This window comes from Yarrowia lipolytica, chromosome 1A (genome assembly GCF_001761485.1).
Source record: "Yarrowia lipolytica chromosome 1A, complete sequence".
Classification (NCBI taxonomy): Eukaryota; Fungi; Ascomycota; class Dipodascomycetes; order Dipodascales; genus Yarrowia; species Yarrowia lipolytica.
In genome coordinates, this window is record NC_090770.1 from 796,336 (window position 1) to 811,817 (window position 15,482).

The 15,482-nt window shown below is 51.1% G+C and overlaps 7 protein-coding genes and 1 non-coding gene across 8 annotated transcripts; 4 read left to right on the forward strand and 4 right to left on the reverse strand.

Annotated features, from left to right (window-relative positions):
- Positions 1-1,374: 1,374 nt before the first annotated feature.
- Positions 1,375-5,454, forward strand: YALI1_A07977g (uncharacterized protein; the record flags this gene model as incomplete). The annotated part of the gene is made up of 1 exon (XM_068281686.1): positions 1,375-5,454. One exon carries the CDS (start codon positions 1,375-1,377, stop codon positions 5,452-5,454), a length of 4,080 nt encoding a protein of 1,359 aa, XP_068137787.1.
- Positions 5,455-6,299: 845 nt separating this feature from the next.
- YALI1_A08027r lies at positions 6,300-6,385 on the reverse strand. The gene has a single exon. It is a non-coding gene; the product is annotated as a tRNA-Asp (tRNA).
- A 1,641-nt stretch (positions 6,386-8,026) lies between these two features.
- On the reverse strand, positions 8,027-8,380 carry YALI1_A08047g (uncharacterized protein; the record flags this gene model as incomplete). The annotated part of the gene is made up of 1 exon (XM_068281687.1): positions 8,027-8,380. One exon carries the CDS (start codon positions 8,378-8,380, stop codon positions 8,027-8,029), a length of 354 nt encoding a protein of 117 aa, XP_068137788.1.
- A 28-nt stretch (positions 8,381-8,408) lies between these two features.
- Positions 8,409-8,627, reverse strand: YALI1_A08049g (uncharacterized protein; the record flags this gene model as incomplete). Its single annotated transcript, XM_068281688.1, has 1 exon — positions 8,409-8,627. One exon carries the CDS (start codon positions 8,625-8,627, stop codon positions 8,409-8,411), a length of 219 nt encoding a protein of 72 aa, XP_068137789.1.
- A 1,543-nt stretch (positions 8,628-10,170) lies between these two features.
- Positions 10,171-10,797, forward strand: YALI1_A08065g (uncharacterized protein; the record flags this gene model as incomplete). Its single annotated transcript, XM_068281689.1, has 1 exon — positions 10,171-10,797. One exon carries the CDS (start codon positions 10,171-10,173, stop codon positions 10,795-10,797), a length of 627 nt encoding a protein of 208 aa, XP_068137790.1.
- Positions 10,798-11,049: 252 nt separating this feature from the next.
- On the forward strand, positions 11,050-12,651 carry YALI1_A08073g (uncharacterized protein; the record flags this gene model as incomplete). Its single annotated transcript, XM_499873.3, has 1 exon — positions 11,050-12,651. The coding sequence occupies one exon, from the start codon at positions 11,050-11,052 to the stop codon at positions 12,649-12,651; it is 1,602 nt and encodes a 533-aa protein (XP_499873.3).
- A 1,803-nt stretch (positions 12,652-14,454) lies between these two features.
- On the forward strand, positions 14,455-14,934 carry YALI1_A08107g (uncharacterized protein; the record flags this gene model as incomplete). The annotated part of the gene is made up of 1 exon (XM_066094008.1): positions 14,455-14,934. The coding sequence occupies one exon, from the start codon at positions 14,455-14,457 to the stop codon at positions 14,932-14,934; it is 480 nt and encodes a 159-aa protein (XP_065950080.1).
- Positions 14,935-14,949: 15 nt separating this feature from the next.
- YALI1_A08115g (uncharacterized protein) lies at positions 14,950-15,295 on the reverse strand (the record flags this gene model as incomplete). Its single annotated transcript, XM_068281690.1, has 2 exons — positions 14,950-15,195; positions 15,245-15,295. The coding sequence occupies 2 exons, from the start codon at positions 15,293-15,295 to the stop codon at positions 14,950-14,952; spliced, it is 297 nt and encodes a 98-aa protein (XP_068137791.1).
- Between the last annotated feature and the right edge of the window lie 187 nt (positions 15,296-15,482).

Below are 15,482 nucleotides of genomic sequence, written 5' to 3' on the forward strand. Positions count from 1 at the left end.
CTCGAGTTGTATGACAATAATAACACATGAAAAATGCACCCAAACTAATTGATCCACTCTAGTCGCAGTTGTAGTCGGTCGCTCGTAGCACTCGGGCTATTTTTGGACATATGCACTCATTGACAGCACATGGCATGACATATTACGGCGTGTTATGGCATATTATGACACATGTGCGATACTGAACCCCCCGCCCCAAACTAGTATCTCTGGTGTGAACAAGACACAGAAAGCGAGAGTGATGGTTGTGATCATTCGGATTCTCGTCGTCACTACATGTTCCGACGGGGCCACACATTGGGGCTAATTTGATTCTCGGAGACGGGATGCGAGGATCGCTCATTTAATATTAGCCTTCTATTTATAGCCCCGCACGTCACCGAGTCGAGGTTGGATTGGGGTCTGGATTGATGTTGGCGACTGTGTGTAGACGAGCTGGACGAAGCCGACATTCTTGACGAGATTCTTGCTACTTTGATGTCTTTCTGAATCTCCCTTACCCTCCGTTTTCCATATCTCCTCTCCCATCAAGACCGATACTGAATAAAAATACAAGTTTGAAACAGGGGTGCTTTGGATGCTTGTGAAAAGTATGCGTTTTGGGGATATATCGCCAGAGTCGATGCGGCAAAAGACCGTTGGAACGCCGGAGACAAGGCCGGACCAATCCACACCGCCATCTGCGACTTGTACGCTCGTCTCAAACGGACTCTTTTCTCGTCGCCTCCACATCTCCGCTTCCTAATCCAGCCTTTTGCCTTTTCGCTCTTCCCGCATATTGTGATAGGGTTTAGTGTGGACTGGTAGTAATACCAAAGCGAGAAAAGGTTGTTCAAAAAGACTAGGTGCAAGACCCAAAAAAAAAAAAAAAAAAAAGAACCTGAGCTCCGAATAGTCGACGATACTGGCCCTTCTAGTCACACAAACACGCCCGGTCACCGCAATTGCCGTCCGTCTTCCGCTTCCAGTCCGTTTGTTTCGTCCACGTACTCCAAACCCCCGCTTTTCCCCGTCCTCACACGCCTCCTAGCAGTACCACTTGTACGTGCGTGCTTGTGCACACATCCCACCATTAGCTGAAACCCGCTTACACCTGTACATTTCCGCCCCCAACCTAGCGAGTCGGACTTTGGAACTTGACTGACACTCTGTGACGGACCATCTCGACAACCGACCCACGACAGCCGCCCTGAAGCCCATTCTCACGGCGTTGTCGCATCCAACGGTGACCACTGCGCATCTCATCTCATCACCACATCACTGTCGTTAAGCACACCACACTAACACCCACACGGCCACAATTCCGTCGCTGCCGCCGTCAATCAGCCCAAACAGACGCCGTTCGCCAAAAGACAGCCGCCCAACCGACCGACTATGTCCGCGAGAACCAGATCCATGTCTCCGGGCCGCCCTCTGCGCCAACAACAAAAGAGCCCCTACACCACCCACAGCCAGCAGCTCCAACAGCAACACCTGGCGCAGCTCCAGCAGCTGCAACAGCTCAATCAGCGCTTCGGGTCGTCCAACTCGTCCTTCTCGTCGTCATCCTCGCATACCCCGACCCAACCGTCGTCGGCAAACTCCACCCACTCGTCCTCCCGCCACTCGGTCTACGGCACCCACAACTACGCTTCCTCCGATGCGAGCTTCAACAACCGGTCCGTGTCGCAACCAACACTGTCGGAACCCGCCACCCCAACCACAGTGCCAGACAGATACCGGCGCAAGAGCATGGTCAACCTGCCGTCCCACGAACGCAGCCCTTCGCTGCCCAGTAACACAAACCCCGGCCAAGGTTCTCACGTGACCCCAACTGCCGGTGCTGCTCAAACCTACACCACCCAGCAAGCTCACACCACAAATAACCCCAACACCAATAACTCACCGCCTCCCCGACTGTCGTACTCGTCCACAGACTCGTCTGCGCCCTCCACCACCGCCGCGTCCACCTCCACCATCGGCACCGTGCATTCGTTCCACAAAAAGACCCAAAGCAGGGACTTTGACGGTGAGTATCACAACATGGACCACCATGGCATGCACCATGTTGCAGCTCCACATGGACCAACCCTCCACACAACCACACACAGCCGTCCATGCCCTCGTACTCCCACTAACGCAGACCAAGCGCCGTCCCAGCAACCGCCCCAGCATCAGCCCCAGCATCAGCCCCCGCCGCAGCCCCGACAACAACCAATGGTGCTGCCGTCGGATGCCCGCCGAAAATCGCTCCTGGCCAAAGACCCGCTGGGCACACTGCAGGACCAGCGTGCCTCTGCCATCTCGCTCTCGTCCTATCACACGGTCCAGTCCAACTCCTCGCCTACTCGAAGCATGATTTCCGACGACAGCAGAGAAAGCTCCCCTGACGTGAGACAAGACAAGGTCCCCCAACCCGACACGACCCATGTTAACGAGCACACCACCAACACAGAAACCACACAGCTCGGCGCTGCTCCTCCACTTGCCCCACCAGCGTCAACTACCACCTATGAGGATGCTGTGGCCGCTGGAGTTACTGCCGCGACTGCACCTGCCGATGCAGACCAGACGGTCACAGACGCGCACACAAACACCGTGGATGCCCCCGTTGTTACTCCTGCAGACACAACTTCGCACTCTAACTACGACGTGGTCTCTGCACAGTACGATGCTCCCCCACAGTTTGATGCTCCGCCGGCCGCTCCTGAAAATAACGCAACATCCTCTTTGGACCCTGCTACCGAAAGAGGACGGTACAGAGCCAAGCACTCCCCTCCTCTGTCGAGTCCCACAAAGACAGAGGCACCACAGCAACCTCAATACATGACTCAGCAACAGCATGTATCTCAGTTGCAGCAGCAACAGCAGCAGCAGCAGCAGCAGCAGCAGCAACAGTATTCCTCACCACCCGTGAGCCAGCCTTCGCATCAGCAGTCGCAGCGCACCATGTCACTCGGCAGCCAGTCTGCATTCCGCGACTTTGACCAGCCCTTGTACCAGACCAAGTCAAACATGTCGATTGGTGGCAAGTCTGTCGGCGGCTTCTCCTCGTCCGGGATTAGCACATCCGGCATGAGCACACAGTCGTCGTTCGGCGGTCTGCGTCACCAAAAGTCGTCAGGCTCGCTACGAGAGAAGTTCAAGAAGGTCTTCTCGTTTGGTCGTACAAAGAGCTCATTGAGCAGTGCCCCTACTTCAGGTCAGATCAACCTCACTGGCGGCCCCGCCCAGCGATCCGAGCGAACGTCCACTATGACGTCCACGACCTCGGGACGTTCATTCTCCGAGTTTCTGCGCCGGTCGTCCAAGCCTGACAACTTTGACGACGCCAGGTCCATCGAGAGCAACAAATCGTCGTCGTCGTTTGCGGCCCTCAAGCGCGCTGGCAAGAATCTTCTGAAGAAGAACAACCCCACCGAGCAGGCTCGAACCCCCAAGTCTTCTTCCCACAGCGCGTACGATGTGCCTACTGCGGGGTCCACTGGCCGTGCGCCTTCTAATGCTCCCCAAAATGCACCTTCTCGAACGGGTACTCCTTCAGCAGCGCCTTCGCGTGCAGCCACTCCTACCCCCACGCTGGCTTCTGGTTCTGGCTTTCAGCCTGGCGTTTCGCCTCCCAAGAACACCGCTACAGCTTCTTTGTCGGTTTCTCCTGCGGAGGTTGATCGAGAGACGGCCCAGTGGAGTGCCGGTTCCAGTCTGGAGGGTGTGCTTGGTGCTGCGGCCGCAGCGGGTGCTACGCAGGCTGCGACAGCTCCTTCATCAGGCTACGGAGTGTCTGGCAACGCTGTCGTTGCTGAGCCTGCTGTGACGGAGCCTGAATTTGAGGATGCCCATGCTGCATTTGATGACCAGTCTGCTGTTCCTGCAAGCGCTTCCAGCGATGCAGCTTCCAATATTGCACCTCCTGCGATTACCACCACGCTGGCTAGCGCCCTTCCTTCCGACGCCTCCAGTCCCACGTCTGTGTCTTCTGTCAATGGCGGTTCTGCTGGATCCGAGACTGACGCCGACGAGTTTGTGGCTGCCGAAACGGTCTTCCCCAAACACCTTGGTGTTGAAGACATTGACAACATTCGAACCTCTCTCGACCGAACCAAGTCGCTGGAGCGACGAGGTAGCCGACGACGCAAGGTGACGCCCGACTCGCAGTCACATGCCCATCACGCACCCGAAGAGGCCGTGCCCAACCCTACAGAGGTACACATCCATCATCCAAAGTCCTCGCTGGGCCGATCCGAAAGTACTTCCAGACCCCGAAGTATTCTCAAGAGCAAGCAGAGCGATGGATCGATGGTTAGCGTTGATACTGTCACCGGCCAGCGTCTGAGCGATGTGAGTGGCGAACGAGTCAGCGGTGATGTGTCACGTTCATCGGTGGAACAGGTGAGCGGTGATGTGTCACGTGACACCATCATTTCGACACGTGGGGGTACGAGCGATATTCTGCCCACACGTGACTCTCTGACTAGTACTGGCCCTGCACCCATCGACATTGAGATTGCACAGAATTCTGCTTTGGCTGACCCTGAGGCCACCCCCACCGGTCTTGAATCGTTCATGGAGAGTGCCCGACCCTCTAACAACGGCCCGACCTCCGAGGCCGGCACAGACGTCGAGTCCATGTTTGCCAACTTCTCGTCGATCTCGTCTGATCTCGATCTGTCGTTTTCCACGCAGCTGGAGCCGCTTGGCCTGCCTGTGCGCCCTGAGTCGCCTACTCCTTCACAACAGTCGTCTGTTCGCTCCACGGACTCTGCTTCTGTTTCCCGTTTCGCCACCAAGCTAAAGGACAACCTGTTCAAGCGTAAGGAGTCGAATACCGGCTTCAACCCCGATTTGCATGAGACGATCAGTGAGGACTCAACCGACCAGGACCATCTGAGCGGTCTGGGTGGCCACCTCAACGACCACGTTCCTCTGGAGGGCTCGCTCGAAACGGCCTCCATCACGTCGACTGAAACTCCTTCTATCACTGAATCGTTCCGATCCGAGGGCTCTTATTCCGCCCCTGTGCCTCCCCAGATCCCTGGCGGCCAGCGTGGTAACGCGCCTCTGAGACACTTTTCGCCCGGCCCCACCCCGTCGAACCCCAATTCGCACAATCGGCGGTTTTCGGGGGGTACCAAAACCCCCCAGACTGCTGCTTCACGGCGGTACCACCAGCATGGCCGGTCTGCGAGCTACAACGATGATGGGTCTCGAGCTAGTGGCTCACCTATCACTGCCCATTACCCTGGCGTCCATGTTCCTTCTCCCGTGAGCCATGTGAGAAAGGGTAATGTTTCGTTTTCCAGCCGAATCGTCATCTACGATACGTGGGATTCGGACGATTATGACCGGCGAACGGAGCCGGCCACTTGTAACCGGCTGACCCCGCTGTTGGCCCAGCAGATCAAGGAGGAGTTAAACAACTTCAAGATGAACATGGACGTTCATCATGAGAGTCGAATCTACACTCACTTTTTCTAAGTGGTTTCCGACTCCGTTTGAAGACGGAAAATGCATCTAGTGGATGTGGAGGATAAAAGTGACAATGTCACTCATATGATAGTTAATTGCATAATTTTGATATAGTGAATACTGTAGGTGCATGCCCTGATACTTTTACCGATACTTGACCGAGTGGTCTTTGATCGGCCATTTACGTTTCGCTCAAACGGGCCAGTGTTTCACCTCATGGGTGTTTATCTCCGTGAAACTCGTACCAAGCAGCAAGATACAAGTCGCGCCGGTCTTGTAGCTTTCTGTTTCGGGTTAAATGTTTCGTTTCTTTTTGTTCCTTTTTGGCGCCTGGCGCCTGCGATAACGCCTCAACTTTAGGTCTATTGATATTAGCTTTAGGCTGCGTCTTTTGTCAGTGATGAGCTACGAGTAGTCGAGGTGGAGAGGCGGTCACGTGGGGTGGGGGTCACGTGGGGTGGGGTCCACGTGGGGTGGGGTCCACGTGAACACCCGGTTCTCTGCGATTCTTGGTTCACGTAACGAGATTTGTCGTCGTCAAAGCGCTGTCAAAGCACGTCTCCATCAGTCTTTTTGGTGAGCTATAATTAGTCGTCTGGGTTTGGACCCTTTCTTGATAGCGCTTATCGGGCATTGGATTTCGAGGAAACCCGTTTTGAGCGAGATGGGATCCAGAACCAGACTAGGGTTTTGCGGGGGAGAAAGGCACTCAAAAAGGCACTTAAAAAGGCGCAAAACTTTGGCTGTTCAGGTACGAGTTGAGCTGTGAGGGCTGCAAGTAGAGGACGCCGGGAGAAGGTTGGAACAACTTTTTAGGTAAGTTTTTTTGACTGAGTGTGTTCATTGCCAAAAAACTCCGCAACGGAGAATTGAACTCCGGTCCCCCGCGTGCTGGTGTAAACCTGACAGGCGAAAATTCTAGCCACTAAACTATTGCGGATGGCTTTTTTTAAAATTTAAAAGCTGGGGATATACCTCTTGGGTTTGCTTAGTCAGGGACCAACCGACAGCGTCCCGCAGCGCACATCGCAAAGATTCAGAAGTGTATGAATTTATTGGAACGGCCAATAACCCGGCTTACCTACTGTAGGTTATATCTGTAATAAATCATTAGAATTAAAAAAAAGAATCCTTAGAAAAAATAAAAAAATAGAAAAAAAAATAGAAAAAAAAATAGAATAAAATTAATATAAAAATTAAAAATTAAAAATTAAAAATTAAAAAATCCTTAATTTCAAAAAATCAATAAAAGAGGTCGAAAAATGAGTAAAAACGAGTTTGAAAGAGATTCGTTGTGCTTTCCAACTGCTGGAGTACATATTCGGTCCAAGTTGAACTCATTCCAGCGTTCCCACAAACATCTAATTATGTAATGTAGCCAAATCAGTTTTGCAATAAGATCTTGCAATCGTGCTACTTCTTCAGAATGCTTGAGCAACTTGATTCGAAACGGTTCTCAGAGTTGTTGAATCTATGGAAACCTCTTGAGTGTTTACAGTATGTACAGCAACCAATTTTCGAGCTCTAGACTCTGTACGGAGGTGTTTCCGGGCACCTATTACTCATGTGGAACGCTTCCTTAACTGTTAAAAGTAACTGGACACCTTTGGATCTTGAAAAAAATGCTTACAAGAGTATCTAGTTCAAGTGGAGGGCTTGCACATGAGTATCAATGAAGACTGCTCGTCAGAGAAGCTCGCCAAAGGGGTAAAATACTTATCAACTGCTGGAGTCGCAGTATGCACCCAACTTGGTCGTTCGAATTGACCCGCAGATGTGATTGCGGACTCTGAAACGGAACCGAAGATGATTGCACGCTCAGGAACCTCAGTAAAGTGTCTCGGTTGTCGGGAAAGGCGAACTCAGCCTGACTATCTCCATGAATCATGCACTTGATTTGTTCCCTGATTTATGCCTATCTGTTATCACCAGTGGCGCTCAGCTCCGAAAGAACTCGCTCCCTTACCTCCATTTCAACTTCCCAACTCAAGCATCTGACTTGCAAGATATCGTCTACTAAGCCTGGGAGCGCATAACTCGCAGTAATGTGCCAGTCATACGGACATTTGTGGCTGGTTACAGAGCCGGAGATCAGGTCCACCAAACTCGCAGAGGGAATTATAAAGCTGCCTGTCCTCATAAAAAGATTTCCAAATTCTCTGGACTTGTTTCCCTGGGTGTAATACCCGTCTCTGACTTCGTCAATGCCTCTATCTGGTCGATTGATCACTTTATCAGGTGTTTCCAGATCCACAATAGCCCGAAAGATCATAAGGCTCCGAAATTGAAAGCACAGAGATATCTCCAAGTTGTTGTCGCAGTGAAATGATGAGTCATCAATTACAATCATGTGGTCGAAGTGTGGCCTGTCCCGTGGCTATAAGAGTCTCGTACCTCATTTGAGTGACACCAAGATGGAGTGGTGCCTCACTTGGGCAGAATGATTTCTGTTCCGGTCGATATCTGTTTCACGAACAGATGGAGAAAGGGTTAACTCAACATCGTCACATTTGATAACATCTTTTGTTTCTTCCTCGCTTACAGTCTCGAAAGGCGGATACTTTTTTCGTAACACGCCAGTTCATGGATTCAGGGTGTATTCTTCCTCTGTTGTCGTAAACACATCAATCAGCGCAGGTTGGTCCGCCAAACAAACAAAGTCTGAGTGAAGTAGTTCATCTTCTAGTTCTGCTCCGACTAGTGTCTTTGTGATTGGCGTTGTAGGACCTGGATCCATTGTGCTAGAGAGACGGTGAACAAACACCAAGACGCAATCAGCCCAGTAGTTTTGGATCTCCTTTCTCCATCCACGGCTTGCGAGAGCACAATTTGGACCTGAGAATATGCTCTGTGGCCTGGAAAGCAGTGTACCACTGACTACCTCTCGCTGAGTCACACACGACTCTATGTCGACAAACGAGTACACCATGGACATTAGTTCAACCATCCTTGACCCGTCTGTCCTAGCTTGAAGTCCCTTTGGCCAATGGTAAGAAGAGGTTTGTACTCTCCCTTGGTCTAATTTGCGGAAAGTGGGGGTGCTCCTGTTCAATGAACCACCGTCGTAGAGCCTCATCCTGACCCTCAACCTGCGTTAAAGAGTCTGGATCAAGGACTCTTCCTGCTGTTTCTGTTAACTGATAACCTCCTCCATCCCAGAATAGGAGAGTTGAAGCTCTCATCGTGGGAAATCCAACGGTATTGCCTGAAGGTATGTCTCTCCGTATAGCCCCCAGCTTTCTTTGATATAGATCTCTCTCTCACTCACAACCCCACATTCTGACGAAAAGAAGACAGCTTCTGTAGCGACGAGGATATTAAAGCTCTTTCGGGTTCCCACTCTTGCAATGTCTTGTATTTCTGCCTTCACAACCGCCGCTGCTACTGTACATTCTTCTCTGGTGGCAGGAACTGACAGCCGAGGTCATGTCTCCTCCACGCGAACCGCCGGTCGGTTCGTGCACGTATTAATGAGCTAGATGAGCCGCTCTTCAAAGTGGAAACTTTTTGATATACAAGTGCCAACAAGTCAACTACTGTACTGTAGTGTACTGTAGTTCTGCCAAGTGATATTAACAGCCGTTCAACTAATCATTTAACAAGAAGTATCTTGAACAAGTTCGTTAACAAACCCTCAACTAAGCTCAACAAAGGTATAGTACAGTTTCATGGGACTATGGAACACACTGTCAACAGGATATTGATGGAAAAACCTCCTTTTTGCAGTAAATCTGTAATTTAAATGCTAAACTAACACTCCTTTTGAACTCCCTAGTGTGTTTTTACTGATGGTAGTTGCTGGGTGGTCTCTCCTTCTGTCCAATGACCAACTTGACCCCAATCGATACTCGGTTGGAGAGTAGGATAGGTAGTAGGATAGGTAGTAGGATAGAAAGTCGGACGAAAGTCGGACGATCTCTCTCGAATCACCTACCCCGAAGTATGTGAGTATCAAGCTGCTGAAAATGATTAGTAAAGACCAACATGCAGCCTCTGCCTGCCTTCGATCAAGCAGGTTCAGGGCCATCGTGAATGGGTCAAATTTACGAGGGTGTCTGTTGAAACATGGAGAATATCGAGGAATATGAGTCTAGGAACTGTTGAACCTTTCTCTGACTTGTTCAGATCTTTTTAGGAAGAGGTCTGAAGTTTTGTATGGTAGGACTACTACTGACGAGTGTACTGCATGTACTACAGGTACTATTGTACACAAATGATACAAGTACTTAGAACCAGATAGTTAGAAGTTGGGCACCGTGTAGAGATTGTAAGACGCATGTTCACATCCCGATCAACCTCCTTTCTCCTCTTGTTTCTGAATCACGTGGTTAAAGTGGAGATGCAGTATCATCACCCAGTTCAACCTGCACAACACGACGACAAAACAAACATCGTCGGCAAAAGATCAAAAGATCAAAAAACATAGCCATGCGAGCAAAACATCGCCCGATAGATATTCCACGATCCACTCTCTGCATTATGTACAAATATGTGCAAATATGTGCTTCTGTGACAACCGTGGATGTGTTATTATGTGGCACTCCTGCACTCCACTGCACATTCGTGGACAGGGTTGGTGTTGCGATATACAAGTATGTACTGTACATGACTGGTGGAGCACAAGAGACGTTGATATGACGAGAAAGGAGTAGAGTCCAGGTTTGGTGCGATATTTGTACAAATACTTGTATTTGCGGGGTTTGCTGGTGTTTTACTGTACAAGAGATGTACAAGAGTAGATGTATGCATGTACATATATGTACTTCTACTCATGCTAGCCCTACAAGCACAGTATACTGTACAACACCGACAAGCACCCTCCTGACTCCACTTGTCTCACTTGCACAGGATAACAACTTGACGAGACGGGAAGGTAAGTGCCGACACGGCAAGGTACAATACTGCACCAATATGTACGCGCCGGCTTGTGCATTTGTCGCCATGTCTTCGCCTATATCTTCGTTTCTCAACCAAACTTTTCACGAAACAGAAGAGACACGCGAAACACAACCATGGAACAGATATTCAACTGTAATCGAACCAATCTCTGTGGACACACCTGATATCGCACGGTTCATTCATGACCCTCACCAGACCAGCACCTCCCCTCACACGACGTTTCACACATGCAGGGGTCATGCACATCCATCTTTGTATTCAGGAACGGGAGGCGGGAGGGTTGATCGATTTACGAGGACATCTGAAACACACAGTGGAGTTAGCCGGATTCTGGGACCCTGGTGGTGTCTTCTCTTTGGGTCTCTTCCGAGAGTGGTTTACCGCTTAGTCATACCAACCACGTTTGAGCGTCGAGTCTCGACATTGCCATCCACAACAACCAACCTCAAATGAACTAATGAACTGATAAGACCGTTATCAACAAGACGATGCATTGTCTCCCACACCTGGTCCATTTCATTCAGCACCCCTGGCTTGGCGGCGCACATATTCATCACATTGGGGACATTTGCTGCAGCTGATGCCAACAAGCAAAACGGAACAGGCGAGTTGGATGAGGTCCAGAATATATAAACGAGCGCAAGGTCTCGACAATATGATCCTCATCCACATCAACAAACTCCCCCTCACCCCAGTCACTCTTTCATGAAACCCTCCGTCATTATCGCGCTGGCCGTAGCCTGTATGGCCGCCCCCATGTCTCCTCAGGGAGCCTACAAGGACGCCCTTGACATCATCAACGGTCAAGCCTCCAAGTTCAACGATGCGGGTCTCAAAAAGCGCCATGGCCAAGAGCCCGATACCTTCAACGTCATCTTCAAGGACGGTGTTTCCATCGACCAGATCTCCGAGCATCTGAAGCTGCTGGACGGCTTGATCAACAAGGACTCTCTCAATGGAATCAAGAACGCCTTTGATCTGCCTTCCCAAAAGGACGGCTCCGGCCTCATGGGCTACAGCGGTCACTTTGACAAGAGCATTGTCGAGGCGCTCGGCAAGTTCTCCGACTTGGTCACCATCGAGCAGGACCGCGTCCAGAAGCTTCCCACCTTTGAGGGCTTCAAGTCCACCTCCAATGTCTATGAGAGCTCTTCCTACGGATCCGACTGGAGTATGAGAGACGACTTTTTCTCCTGGTGGAGAAACTCCAACACCTGGGGCGACTGGTGGTACGCTCGAAAGCCCGATACCCAGCCCGGAGCCTGGCCCCAGCCCAAGCCCCGGCCTGAGCAACCCGTCCAGCCTATTGGAGATAACCCGACTTCTCCTGCTCCTGCTCCTGCTCCTGCTCCTGCTCCTGCCACCGAGGAGCCCAAGCCCGAGACACCTGCAGCTCCCTCTTCTCCCGCCACCTTTCAGGAAGTTCCCACCAAGAACTGGGGTCTTTTTCGAGTCTCCCACAAGCAAAACTCCCGTGACCAGACCCAGTACGCCATGAACAAGAACACCCTGAACCCCACTGTCGCCTACATTGTTGACTCTGGTATCCGAACCTCCCACCGAATGTTCGAGGGCCGAGCCTCCTGGGGAGCCAACTTTGCTGACAACTCCAATGTGGACTTTGAGGGTCATGGTACCCACGTGGCAGGCACCGTCGGAGGAGCCGGCTTCGGTGTATCTCCCTCCACCAAGCTGATTGCCGTCAAGGTGTTCTCTGGAAAGTTTGGAAGCTCCTCCCAGATCATGCAGGGCGTGTCCTGGGCCATTGATGACTACGTCAAGAACAAGGCCAAGTATCCTCGAGCTGTGATCAACTTTTCTGGTGGAGGAGACACCTCCGAGGCCGAGGACGCGCTCTTTCGAAAGGCTGTTGAGATGGGCATGGTTGTGGCCGTTGCTGCTGGTAACGAGAACTCCGACGCTTGCTACGTTTCCCCTGCCCGAGCCGGTGCTGGCACCGCCGGATTCATCACTGTCGGAGCCTCCTCCGCCGACGACTCTCTCGCCTTCTGGAACGCCCAAACCAACAAGGCCTCTAATTGGGGCAGATGCATCGATGTCATTGCCCCCGGTACCGAGATTCTTTCTGCCGACTACCAAACCGACAACGGTATCCTTTCCAACTCTGGAACGTCCATGGCCACTCCCCACGTGGCTGGACTGGCCGCCCATCTGATGGCTACCTCGTCCGAGCTGCTTACTCCCGCCCAGGTGGAGGAGCAGATCATCAACCAGAACAACGGTAAGATCACAGGAAGACTCAACGGTACCCCCAACAAGCTCGCCTACAACGGCTCCGGTCGTTAGGTTGGCTAGTTGGATCACTGTCGCACGCAGTTCAATCAATCAATAATAATTCTTAGTTTTTGTACTGTAGCGTAGCATCAACAGGTGACAAGAATTGCAAGTGTTGTAGAGTCGGGTATACGAAACTGTTCTTGTCAAAAAATGTATGACTAACCCTAGCTACTTTCCTTACAATACAGTATGAAATTAAACAGCTTTAAACCACCATTTCCAGCTTCAGATACGATATTTAGTCAGTCTGATAACGTTACCGACAACAGAAATGATCACCTGCGAAATACAATATCACAACATTCCTCGGAGCCGTTTTTACAACTCCAAAAGATAACAATTTATCTGCATAAAACCCGCATACACGTGCATAATACTTGCATAACGATAGCATATAAACTGCACGATTGCTGCACTTGACTTTATATCAAACTCAATATCAGCACCACCCGATTCTCTGATTATTTCATCAACTATAGGAGAGAATGAGTTGGTGATAAGACATCGGTACCAATAAAAATCACGTGACTATTCCACAGGCCTTCTGTTATATCATCAGATGCCTTTGAACATTCTCTTGTCGAACTGAGTCCAATTTCAACAACTCTTTCCACAGTGCAGTGCCCGGTTAGGCCAATTAGGGTTTGGCAAAAATCGGCAATATAAGACAGCAAACTAAAATTTATATAAAGCCCATCGCTGCCTTGTTGGAGCCTCGTTTTTTCCCACAACACAAGCTTAGCAGTAATTGGGTCTTCTATTCTCAATTGCACGCTCCCCCCCTCTCCTTACAATTCGCTCACTCTCCCGACTATTTAACAACGCACGACAAACATAGCTTCAATTCCCCATTATGATTATCTGGTTATCGGTGGAGGCTAAGATGGTGTAGCTTCTGCTTGTCGAGCCGTCTCGTACGGCGCCAAGACGCTGCTGGTCGAGTTCAAGGCGCTGGGAGGCACCTGCGTCAACGTGGGCTGTGCCCAAAAAGATCACGTGGAACGCCTCCGATCTGGCGGGCCGAATCCGACAGGCCCAGGAGTACGGCTTCTCCGACGTGGACCCCAAGTCCGCCGACAACTTTGACTGGACCGGATTCAAGGCCAAACGAGACGCCTACGTCAAACGACTCAATGGCATCTACGAACGAAACCTCCAGAAGGAGGGCGTGGAGTACGTGTTTGGTTGGGCCACCCTCTACAAGCAGGAGGGTCAGGAGTTCCCCCTGGTACTGGCCAAGAGCGACGATGGCAACGCCAAGTTGTACTCCGCAAAGAAGATTAAGATTGCCACCGGCGGCAAGCCCATTCTGCCCGACGTGCCTGGAGCCGAGTACGGCATTGATTCAGACGGCTTCTTTGCTCTCGAGACCCAGCCTAAGCGAGTGGCGGTGGTTGGAGGAGGCTACATTGACGTGGAGCTGGCCGGTGTCTTCCACGGACTCAACTCCGAAACCACCCTTTTCTGTCGAGGCCAGACGGTGCTCCGAGCGTTCGACATCATGATCCAGGACACCATCACCGACTACTAACAAGAAGGGCATCAACGTGCTCAAGGGCTCTGGCGTCAAGAAGATTGTCAAGAAGGATAATGGCGAGCTCACCTACGGGCAGGATGGCGCCGAGAATGATATCACTCTCGATTCGCTCATTTGGATATTGGACGAGAGCCTCTCAAGGACACCCTCAACCTGAGCGAGTTTGGCATCAAGACCAACAAGCGGGGCTACATTGAGGTCAACGAGTGCCAGCAATCGTCTTTCGACAACATTTATTCGCTTGGAGACGTTTGCTGCAAGGTCGAGCTGACCCCATGGCTATTGCTACTGGACGAAATCTGTCCAACCGGCTGTTTGGTCCCGCTGAGTTCAAGGATCAGAAGCAGGACTACACCGATGTTCCTTCGGCCGTATTTTCCCACCCCGAGGTTGGCTCCAACGGCATCACGGAGGCTGCCGCCAAGGAGCAGTATGGTGAGGACAACGTCAAGATCTACACCTCTAAGTTTGTCGCCATGTACTACGCCATGTTGCAGGAGAAAGCCCCTACCGCCTACAAGCTGGTGTGTGTCGGAAAGGACGAGAAGGTTGTTGGTCTGCACATTGTTGGCACCGACTCTTCCGAGATTCTGCAGGGTTTTGGCGTGGCCGTTCGAATGGGAGCTACCAAGGCCGATTTCGACAATGTTGTGGCTCTTTGTCCCACTTCTGCCGAGGAGCTGGTGACAATGGGATATACCGGGAGCGCGGCGAGAGATTTCTCTGGTTTGGGCTATCGATATTTAATCAACTAGACTCCACTGTTGCTGTCACAGGGTCAGAGAAGATACTAGAGTACGGAAGTGCGTTCCGTTGGCTGTTTTAATCGCCAAACGGTTTGAATATGGCATAAAACTAGTCTTGTCCTGTCGGTTTCTTTTCCATGGGCTTCTTTTCCCACTTGTTGAATGTTGATGGCGAAATGAAGACGGGCTAGAAAGTGGAGAGACAAGAGGAAGTTGCAGAAAAGTTCGATCAGCGGGTCTTGCGGTTGAGGGAAATATCCAAGATACGGTCTGGGTCGTGGGAACCTACATATAAGAGGGCTGGAGTCCTGGATAGAACAAGTCGACACATTTCAACCGGCCCATCATCGTTCCGATGAACTTCAAACATCTTCCAGTTTTCTACCCCGAGGAGGCGTTAGAGGTGAAGGACAACCCCGAGTTTGTCATCTGTCATCTGAAAAGTGCTTCAAGAGGAAAAAGTACTGCCGGAAGCGACCCAAGAAGAAGTGCTTCTAGATGGAGCACTCCGTCACCTGGAGTAGAAGTAACTGTAGCAATAACTGTTGAAGTGACTG